Here is an 11,284-nt window from a genome sequence, read left to right on the forward strand (position 1 = left end):
TTTTACACGTACACACCCAAAACACAGAAACACCATACATACTTGTTAAAAGGTTTAGACAATAGTTACACCGAAACAGAAATACTCACAGACCTACAAGCCTTGCAAATAGACGACGTAAAATTCACAAAAGTCACACGATTCACGACAAAAAGATCAAGGGAGAACAATATATTGCTCCCAATTTACATAATACAAGTATCCCCCGACAGTGATATAAGTAACTTGTTAAAAGTTAACCATTTTAACTACTTCAGAATAAAATGGGAAAAAATAATTTTAAAAAATGATGACATAACTCAATGCCACAAATGCCAGCGATTAGGTCACACAGCACAAAACTGTAACCTAAACTACCGCTGTGTTAAATGCACTGAGCCCCATGGTCCAGGCGACTGCAAAATAAAAAGAGAAAACACAGTAACCAAAGACAAAATATTCTGCGTTAACTGCAAAAACTACGGACACCCCGCGTCATACAAAGGTTGCCCCAAACTCGTAGAGCTCCGTAAAAAGGTAGCAGATAAAATAAAAAAAGACAAAGAAGCAAAGACACAACGAATTGCCCAAATAAGCCACAAATACGTCCCAGAACTAAAGTTCTCTGACGTAGTGAAGCAGCAAACAACACTAAATCAAACAACCAAAATCTCCCCACAATCAGCAAACTTAGATCCGCGCTCAAGCCAAAGCCCAATCACAATCGATAACTCCCCCCATCTAAACATTATAAACGTTATCGAAGACTTTAAAAAAGGTATCCTCCAAGCGTTAAAAGAACAACAAATGCAACTAAACGAAATAAAAAACACTCTATTAACACACGAAGAAAGGATCGACGCCATCTTCAGCACTTTCATTAGTACAGACGACGAATAACCAAAACACGCCAAACCAACCATCACAGCAAAAAACAAATAAATTTAACCTAAAACATCTGAAAATAATCGCAATAAATGCTAACTCTTTAATTTCAAACCAAAAAAGATACAGTATGCTAACCCTATTAAATAAAGAAGCCCCCGATATAGTACTCATCTCAGAAACAAAGCTAAACAAAAGACACAATGTACACTTCAAAAACTACACCATGATAAGACACGACAGACCGAACGCCAGTCAAGGAGGAGGAACAGCGATCCTCATAATAAACCCTATAAAATACAAAACAATTCTTATTGATAACAATATTAAGAAACAATGATCATAAAAATAAAAATAAGCAATAAGGAAAATTTATTCATCACTGCAGCCCACGCAACCTACGAAAACCAGAAAGACTTTAACTACGAATTCAATAATCTTTTCGAACTCTTACAGCTCAACAAACCGGAAAACTACTATATAATAGCAGGAGACCTTAAGGCAAAGCATACAAGCTGGAAAAACGAAATAAACAACACGAGAGGCAACTTCATTAGAAACTGGCTAGACAATAAAAGCATCCACTACAAAACAAACTTATACAGCTCCGAGCTACCCTCTTACCCAAAAGGAGGCTCATACCTGGACATATGCCTAGCAGATGCGCGACTAAAATTCCAAAACCTACGTCCAAACAACACCCTCAAAACCTTAGCCTACGACAGTGACCATAACGCCCTAGTATTTCAAATTAACAAAAACACATCTGACTTCCTAACTCTCGAAACCCAGACCGAGACACCCAGGTACAACTACAAAAAGACAGACTGGAAAAAGTTCCAAAACATACTCGAACAAAACTGCGACCTAGAGATCTACAACAACGTCAACCTAACAAACAGACAAATCGACTCATTCCTAGACGAAATAGAAAAACACACACAAATCGCCCTCCAAAAATCCGTGCCAATCATAAAACAAAAAAATTCATGCGAGCCCTATATAAACAATAAAATAAAAGATCTACAGCGAGATAAAAGCTACATACTGTCCAAAATAAACAATATAAAATTTAACTATTCTTACGACAAAAGAGAAGAATTAGAATTCCTAAAGTTCCTACTACACAGAATAAAAGCGCAACTGAAACAAGAATTCGCAATTTCTATAAACCATTACTGGACAAACAAAATAAAAAACATCTCCAAAAACGACTCAGCAAACATGTTCCCACAAATAAATCAAATCTTTAGAGTAAAAGAACAAAACCCCATCCCACCTCTCAAATTGCCCCCAGAAAATGCCTCCCTCATCCAAGAAGCAGGTATAACGATACACAACACCATCAAAGACACCGAGGGTAACTTCATAATAACTAAAACAACAGAAAAACTAGACATTATCGGCACCCACTTTTCCAAAATACATACGCAAAACGAACACATGAGCCGAGAACAACTAAACAGAATTATCATCGCCGAAACAAACAAACTCAAAAATGAAATGGAACTAGATAAGACGCTAAACAAAACAGTCTGCACATTCTCAAACGAAAACACCGCAGACAACCCCAAACAACCAGATCCAGAAATAAACTACTTCACAAATTACAATCAACTAAACACAATCCTCTCCAAACTAAACAACAAAAAATCCTCCGGCTTCGACGGCATCCCAAACATCTTACTCAAGCGCCTACCGAACAAAATAAAATGGTACTACACAGTACTCTTCAACAATGCTCTAAACAACACATACTTCCCCAGAAAATGGAAAAAAGCCAAACTGATAGCTATAACAAAAAAGGATAAAGACGGCTCATCGCCCGCAAACCTACGACCCATAAGTCTCCTCCCCAACATAAGCAAAGTATTCGAAATAATCATAAACAACCCCCTAACCTCCTTCTGCACAAAAAATAACATAATCCCAGAGAATCAATTCGGCTTCCGACACAAACACTCCACAATTCACGCAATAAACAAACTCACGTCGGACATCTGCTGGGCTCTAAACGCAAAAGAACGAGTTGCCGCCTGCTTAATAGACCTCGAAAAAGCCTTCGACACAGTCTGGATCCCAGGTCTCATATACAAACTGATCAAAAAAAAGTTCCCTAAACACCTGATTAAAATAGCCTGGGACATGATCACAAACAGAACATTCGTAATGACTGAAGGTTCACACTCATCAAGCAAAGAATTCTCCATAAAAAACGGTCTACAACAAGGTACAGTGAATTCCCCGTTACTTTTCAGTATTTACAACAGCGACTTACTAAACCTCTTTGAGCTCAATACATCCACCCATAAACGCTCCATAGCCTTCGCAGACGACCTAATCATATACGTAACAGGCCGCAAAACCAAAACTATAAAAACGGAAACTCCAAGAACTCTTTGAGAAAATAAACGACTATTACCACGCATGGAAACTAAAAATCAACATAAGCAAATGCGAAACCATACTGTTTAGACCCAAGTCAAGTGAAATCGGCCCAACAGAAAGAGAATACTGCAAAAATTTTCAACTAAGAGAAAAAACAGACAAAGGGGCTCTCATACCACACAAACATTGCGTAAAATACCTAGGAGTAAACATAGACTATAAATTAAACTACAAGCAGCACACCGAAATTCAACTTACCAAGGCCAATAAAGCATTCTGGAAAATGAAAAAACTATTCCACTCCAAACATCTCGACAGCAAAGTAAAAATCCTATGCTATCAAGCACTAATCAGACCGATCATAACCTACGGCTGCCCAATCTGGTACAACATATCAGCCTCCCAAATGGAAAAAATTCGCATATTCGAAAGAAAATGCATCAGGGCTTGCTTGAGCACTTACAGATCCGAACACAGCGGATTCAAAAAATACGTAAAAAACAAAATAATATACGACCTAGCCAACGTTCACCGCATAGACTGTCACATCCTAAAGCTAATACGAAACCACTTCGCGCAAGCGGCAAAGATAAAAGAAAATAGTTTAATCTTCAGCTGCTTATTTCCAAATGACACATATTACAAAAACACTCTGACAACAGGCTACATCCCGCCGGAAGCTTTCCCATACCTTGACGGAAAAAACTACCTACAAGACCAAAATAACATCCCGATAATTTATCATATAAAGAGAAAAATAGGGACCCAAACTATACTTTACGAGGAAAACCTAGACGGTCAGACCGCAGACACTAGATGGAGATACAACATGGCCCTCCCCCTGAAAGACACCAAAGACAAACATAGAAAAAATTCAAAAAAATATTGGTGGATACTGAACCCATAATAAAATAAGAAAGAAAATCTATTAAACCGATAAAAATCAATTCTGCCCCCGCACAACACAGGTGCAAACATTGTAATCTTCGCAATGCTCCTTCTTTTAAAAGAAACTTATTTATTTAACATCCCCCTCCCCCGCCCCCTCATCCGGCCCCCCCCTAAATTCCACATCACCCAAAAACATACTACCGAAGCGTCCTGTTTTTGCGACCCAGTTTCCAGGACAATAAAAACAAGTAAAAACAAAATCACATAGAAGCTCCGCTCCTCCAGCGGCTTAAACCAAAAGATATATTCAACACGAAAAATGTAAAGCGTCGACACATATTACAGCATGGCTACGTAGTACCGTTGCGTATCGGTACCTTTGCCTAAGATACCATTATATAAATTCACCGTTTATTGTGAACACTATAATGTATTTATAATTGTATATTGGGTTTTAATAAACAGTTCAAAAAAAAAAAAAAAAAAAGCACTCGTTCTCGTCCGATCACGAAAGTTAAGCAACGTAGGGCACGGATAGTACTTAGATGGGTGACCGCTTGGGAACTCCGTGTGGTGTTGGCTTTTTTTAATTTTTTCCAATTCTTCCTACTTTTCTTAATAATTTATGGTCATGTACATCGTGTTAAAAATATACTTTTAGTATTACAGCGTATGTCAATGTCGTGGTTATTCGTTATACATTCAAGTACGCTTGTTTGAAAGTCAATAGACTATTGCTGAATCACGTACTACTTATAAATTGTTGTCTAGCACGTAAGTGTAATTTCATGTACATTATACACTAGTACTGTGCGCTATAATTCATGAACTGCACAATAGATTTAACGCACCAATTATCTATGCATCTATTACACTGATTCCTGCAGTAGTTTTTACTTTCCACACTCTATGGCCGCCGTTTGCACAAAACGGCTATTTATATTTATTCCAATTTTTATTCCACGGATGACGATGTAATAAATTTGTTAACATATAGCAAACTCGATACCGAATATTCATTACATACGTCTAATCCATTATGTCATTCGTGGTTTAAGTGAATATTTACTTTCACGTTAAAAAGACAAAGAAGGTGAAACCATACTAATTGCTGTACGTTCTGGTCGTTGTAAAAGATTTTGGATGGAAGAAACATAAACAGCTTGGTTTTCTTTTCCTAATCAAATCCAGTCTCTTTCTATGATAACGCAACGGATATCATAGAAAACAACGGATATAACATAGTTGATTAAATAAACCAGTAACACCATAAATTAATTATGCGCATAAAGTTCATATTACTTGTCTACCAACCAACCAACCAACCAACCAACCAAACAGCACAAGTTATGTGATATAAATAACCTGATGAGATAATCTTTCAAGCACGAGTCCAAAATCTACAATGGCACAACTTTTCTTCGAAACAGAGACGTCCAGCTGTTTTTTCTACAACCCGTTTTCACTATGAATTCAATGGAACACCGTTTGGCCTAAAAGGTGTAGCCACCTGAGTAAAATTTCATACATTTAGGTGGACGTATGCACATCGTTCATCTTCACGAACATTTATACGTAAAGTCACATACACGTATTGTCTTCATAGTTGTTCGAAAATCGTGTCTCCTTGGCGATGAATTACAGTAGAGTTTTGTACAGTAGTGAATTACTTAGAGAAGACAGCGCAAGCGAAACAGGAAAAGGTGTGAGAGTCGGCTTAATAAGATACATATCGGTCAAACAATGTCGGCCTTTTTCATCCAACGCTTGCATAAAATGCTAACAGTTATTCTTTTCGTAAAACAATATCAATTATTTATTAGCATACTATTTTTATAATCAATTCGTTATATTTTCTGTATGATTGATCGCAATTAATCGGTCGTCATTCCCGTTACTGGGGGGAAATCAACCTACAGGGCCCTAGCGTTCCCTTTAACACGCCACTAAGTTCGACGGTTGAGTAGTGTAAAATGATCCGAATTCAATCGTCCATGAAAGAATACTAATTATCCATCAGTCAATGGTTAAACCTTATGTTTAATTTTTTTAATTAAATTTTTACTGACTTTTTTGTGAGATTTTTCTGATTAAAATGAGGCCAAACACGATATAATTTATATCACATTTATATGTATATGTCGGAGATAAAAGGACACCGAAGCCTTCCCTTTGGAACTTGGGAAAACCCCTTAACACATTAATCTAGATTCTACTATAGCAGCAATTAAGCAATTGTCGTTATTCAATCCGATTGTATTTGTTCGAGATTTGTGATAATGAATTTGGGCTCGAGGCGACAATCAGTCGCCGAATGTAGCCGCGGTCAAGGGATGAACGCTTTCTCTAACAGAGGTATAGAGAAATTCTATAGCTCTCCTTAAAAGAAATAATTGTAGCGGCACTCGACAGTAAACATTCCAACGATTTCTGTCCCGTGGCTCGCCACACGCAGACCCTATTCTCCGGCTAAAATGATTACCAGATGTCGATGCATCTCCACAGTACATGTTCAGCAAGCTTGAGAACCCGTAATAAATTTTAAGATTTAGTTTACTAAAGTCCTTCAAACAAACAGTTTTTGTCCCAACTACGTGAAGATAGGGGAAATGTATTTTTTTCACGAACGACGCTTCCCACTAGCAACTTTCCCTCAAGGGCGGCTAGCATCCTTTTCTCGATACCAACATGGAAATTGACCAATTGACAGCAACGTCAATTTCCCTCACTTTCCGAACAAGGGCTTTTCTCGACGAATCCGATGACCTCGTGTCCTTAGACACACCCCATCACAGTTTTCCTCTGCAGCATCACCCTGACGGAAAGTCATTCTCTCTCGTGATGTCTCAGTAGCGAGTTACATAGTGTCTTTACGCTTGGTGAATATTCTACGTTTTAACAAAAAGTTAGTGTTCTTTCACTCGCGGGGAGACACGATCGTGTAGAAGCGCATCAACAGGAGTCGTAAATTCCTGTTACGATTGTTCAATCGACGCCGCGAGATGATCGATCCCCTATTGCGTTTAGGCTAATAGAGGTGGTTAATTGAAGTGCACACTGCTGTAACGGGTTTTCAGTTGTGTTTTATTAAGACACTGTGTATACACTGAGTGGTGAATTAACAGCAACCGGGATACGGTTGGACTCGGTTAGAACGTAAGATCAGGGGATGAGAGGGCGAGAGCGTAAGCGCGAATCGTTGCTGCGAACTGAGACTTCCCGAGGTTGCTGACTGACTGACTGGCTGCCTGACTGACTCACTGACCGACTGCTGACTGACTGTTTTCCCCGAAGGAAAGCTTGATGCCGATTGGTCGTGACCCCGCTAAAGAAGCAGGACATGAGGGATTTCTCACCAGTGTCCGGGGTGATTTTATTGCTGGGGAAAACCAGTCGTTTCTATCCTATGTTTATGTGTTGGGTTTTCTCGTTCGGTGACTACCTGCCTTTTCCGAGCCTTTTTTAATAGCATAACAAACTCAAGGATTTTGCTAATCCGGACATAAACCGAAATGCTTCTAGACAACTAGATTGCTCGACACACATCTGGAAACAATTTAGCTAGAAGGTGACGTTTTATGGCCGGTCATTGAGTTTATTGGGGGTCTGGAAGCAGGTAGGTGGGCCGCTGGCCGCCAGGTAGCGTTGGCTGGGGTTCCGCTGCTCCATGCGACGCAACATCCTCCCCCCGTTGAGAGGGCACCGATCAAATTCTGCCTGTGGGTTCGATGGGGGTGTGCTCTGCCTCCTTCGAGGTCAGCGATTGTCCGGGCGCTTCTGGATCTGATTGGAATGGCAGGGGGACCAGCCGCTTGACGCCGCGGTCCAGGAGGTTCGATGAAGTCTGCACAGTCGCTGTTCGGATTACGCCATCGGCTCCGGGATGGACCTTGACTACCCGTCCCAAGGGCCAGCACATCGAAGGAACGTTGTCTTCTCTGAACAGGACGATTGCGCCTTCGTGTATGTTATGTCCACCCTTGGTCCATTTGCTGCGGTTGTTTAATTGGTTGAGGTACTCCTTGTGCCAGCGTTTCCAAAAATGCTGTTTCATCTTTTGGATATGCTGCCATCTGGAGAGTCGGTTGGAGGGAGTGTCCCTGAAATCTCGCTCACGCACACTCATTAGTGATTCACCGATGAGGAAGTGACCAGGAGTGAGAACGAGGAGATCCTTGGGATCCGTGGATATGGGTGTTAATGGTCGGGAGTTGAGGACGGCTTCGATCTCTATGATCAGTGTATTGAATTGCTCGAAAGTGAGCAATTCATGACCTGCGACGCGTCTGAAGTGATGCTTAAAGGATTTCACCGCTGCCTCCCATAGTCCCCCGAAGTGTGGAGACTGAGGGGGTATGAAGCGCCATTCTATGTGTTTGTCTGCGAGGAATGCTTGTACTTTTGAGTGGTGATCGTCCGAGTGTAGAAGGTCATACAGTTCCCGTAAGTCGTTCTTTGCCCCGACGAAATTTGTACCATTGTCCGAATGGATTGTCGAGCAAAACCCTCGCCGAGCGATGAATCTACGAAGAGCGGCGATAAAGGTTTCGCTCGTGAGATCGCCAACGAGCTCCATGTGTACCGCCTTCACGGCTAGGCATACGAAGATCGCAACGTACACCTTGACCTGTCGGCGGTTACGATCTCTTGTCTCCTTTATGTAGAAGGGTCCATAATAGTCCACGCCGACATTCGCGAATGGTCGAGACTCTGTCACTCGCGCTTCCGGCAAATCACCGGAGTGCAGGTGAATCTGGTGTGTATGCTCGATAATCCGAGCTGTGACGGATGCTTTGGGTAGCAGTATTGGGTGTTTTTGACCGAAAGTCATCGACGAATGCCTGAGTCGACCCCCGACTCGCAGGATTCCTTTCTGGTCAATGAAAGGATTGAGTCGCGTGAGTTTCCTTGTTAACGCTGCGTTCCGGTTCATTCGGAGCGTACGGATTTCCTCGGGGAAATGGATGCCTTGTAATAGTATGATTAATTTGTCGTGAGCGATGTGTAATTCCGTTGCGGTCAAGGGTGTCATTCGGTTCTGTTTCTGCCTCCAACGGAGGCAACGAGCGACGATCCGAATTAGCTTAGGCCAGGAGGAGTACCGTTCCAACAGGCTGCAATCGGCGGGAGCCGCGGATAGACAAGTTGCCGTTTTTTGTTCTAACAACTCCGTTTGTGGTATTGGGGTCCAGGTCGGCCAGGAATCTTCCGATTGTTGGAGCCATTCTGGACCGTGCTGCCAAATGGTCGGGCGGAGAAATTCTTCGGGTGTTTGGCCTCGCGATATTAGATCCGCGGGATTGTCGTGGGTGGGGACATGACGCCAACTGCCGATGCTGGTTTTTCTTTGGATCTCGGAGACCCTGTTGGCGACAAACGTCTTGAGTGTGTGGGGTGACGTGGTTAGCCAGTGGAGAACGATGGCGGAGTCGGTCCAATAGACCATACGAGTGATGCTGTGTGATAAGGCTTGATGTATGGTAGCCATCAGGGACGTAAGAAGGAAGGCTCCGCTCAGCTCGAGCCGCGGAATGGTTTGGGATTTTAGCGGGGCTACTTTTGACTTCGCGGTTAGCAGCTGGGTCCGTACGCGGCCGTCCGGATTAACGGTTCGGAGATAGACGCATGCGCCGTAGGCCTTCTCGCTGGCGTCGCAAAAGCCGTGCATTTCGATCTCAGTTGCGGAGTCAATGATCGCCTTGCGTGGGAATGTAATATTGTTCAAGAGTGGCAATTGAGAATAATACCTGTCCCACTCTGAATGGAGATTTGATGGGAGAGATTCGTCCCACTCGACTTTCACTGCCCAGACTCGCTGAAGCAGGATTTTCGCGCGGACGATCACTGGCGCGAGCAGCCCCAAAGGATCGTAGATTCGAGCGATTACGGAGCTGATCGATCGCTTCGTAACGCGGGGAATGTCTGCCTTGGCGTCAACCGAATAAATGAGTGAATCATCGGAGGACTTCCAGAAGACCCCAAGTGTTTTTAAGGGTTGAGGCTCGCCCAGCTGTAGCTTCTGATTTATGTCCGGGTCAGATAGTCCGTTGAGTAGTGTCCGGTTGTTGGACGCCCATTTTCTGATTTTTAAACCGGCTAGTTGGAGGAGTTCGGTGAGTTCTGTGCGGATTGACAGCGCTTCGCCTATCGTATCCGCTCCGGTGAGAGCGTCGTCGACGTAAAAGTCCCGTAACAATACCGATGAAGCTCGCGGGAATCGGTGCCCTTCATCGCTTGCCAATTGTCTGAGACACCGGATGGCTAGATAGGGTGCTGCAGACAGTCCGAACGTGACGGTGTTGATCTGATATGTTTCCAACTCGCCGTCGGAATTGCGCCATAAAATTTGCTGAAATCTTCGATCGGCCGGACGCACGAGGAATTGTCGGTACATTTTCTCGACATCGCCGGTGAGGACGTACTGGTGAGATCGGAATCTCAAGAGGATATCGAACAAATCCTCTTGCAGCTTCGGACCTGTATAAAGGGTGTCGTTCAACGAGACGCCGGTGGTACTGGGTGCGGATCCGTCAAACACAACGCGAAGTTTTGTGGATGTGCTCGAGTCCTTAACGACGCCGTGGTGTGGCAAGTAATAGTCGTTCTCCGGTTCGTGGCGTGATGCAACCTTGGTCATGTGGCCCAAGTCCAGATACTCCTGAATGACCGCCCGATACGCTGTTTCGAACTGTTGATTTCGTCTGAATTGCTGCTGGAGAGAGGCGAGTCGTTTCATCGCCATTGCCTTGGATGATCCGAGTGACGAGATTTTGTCGTTAAAGGGGAGTGCGACGATGTATCGCCCATCGCTGGTGCGTTGGACGTGATTTTGAAAATGCTCCTCACATCGTCGATCCGCCTCCGATAAGTGTTTTATCTGAGGTCCCTCGTCGAGTTCCCAAAAGCGGGTGAGGTCCGTCTCTAGTTCCGTTGTGGAGGCATGGAAGACCCTGGCAGGTCCTGGGGAAGGTGGGCTCCCCCCGATGACCCACCCGAATCGCGTTTTTTGCAGGCGCAGATCGGGGCCGGTTGATGGGTTAAGATTTATCTGTCCGACACACAATGAGGCAACGGTGGGCCCTGAGCCCAACAAAATATCAATCGGGGATAGGACATGGAATGCTGGATCGGCTAGCGGGAC

The 11,284-nt window shown here is 43.3% G+C and overlaps 1 protein-coding gene across 1 annotated transcript; it reads right to left on the minus strand.

Annotated features, from left to right (window-relative positions):
• Window positions 1–7,849: 7,849 nt before the first annotated feature.
• LOC117215666 lies at window positions 7,850–10,885 on the minus strand. The gene has a single exon (XM_033462047.1). The coding sequence runs from the start codon at window positions 10,883–10,885 to the stop codon at window positions 7,850–7,852; it is 3,036 nt and encodes a 1,011-aa protein (XP_033317938.1).
• Between the last annotated feature and the right edge of the window lie 399 nt (window positions 10,886–11,284).

This window comes from Bombus bifarius, unplaced genomic scaffold (assembly GCF_011952205.1).
Source record: "Bombus bifarius isolate JDL3187 unplaced genomic scaffold, Bbif_JDL3187 scf7180000009768_frag, whole genome shotgun sequence".
NCBI classification, from domain to species: domain Eukaryota; kingdom Metazoa; phylum Arthropoda; class Insecta; order Hymenoptera; family Apidae; genus Bombus; species Bombus bifarius.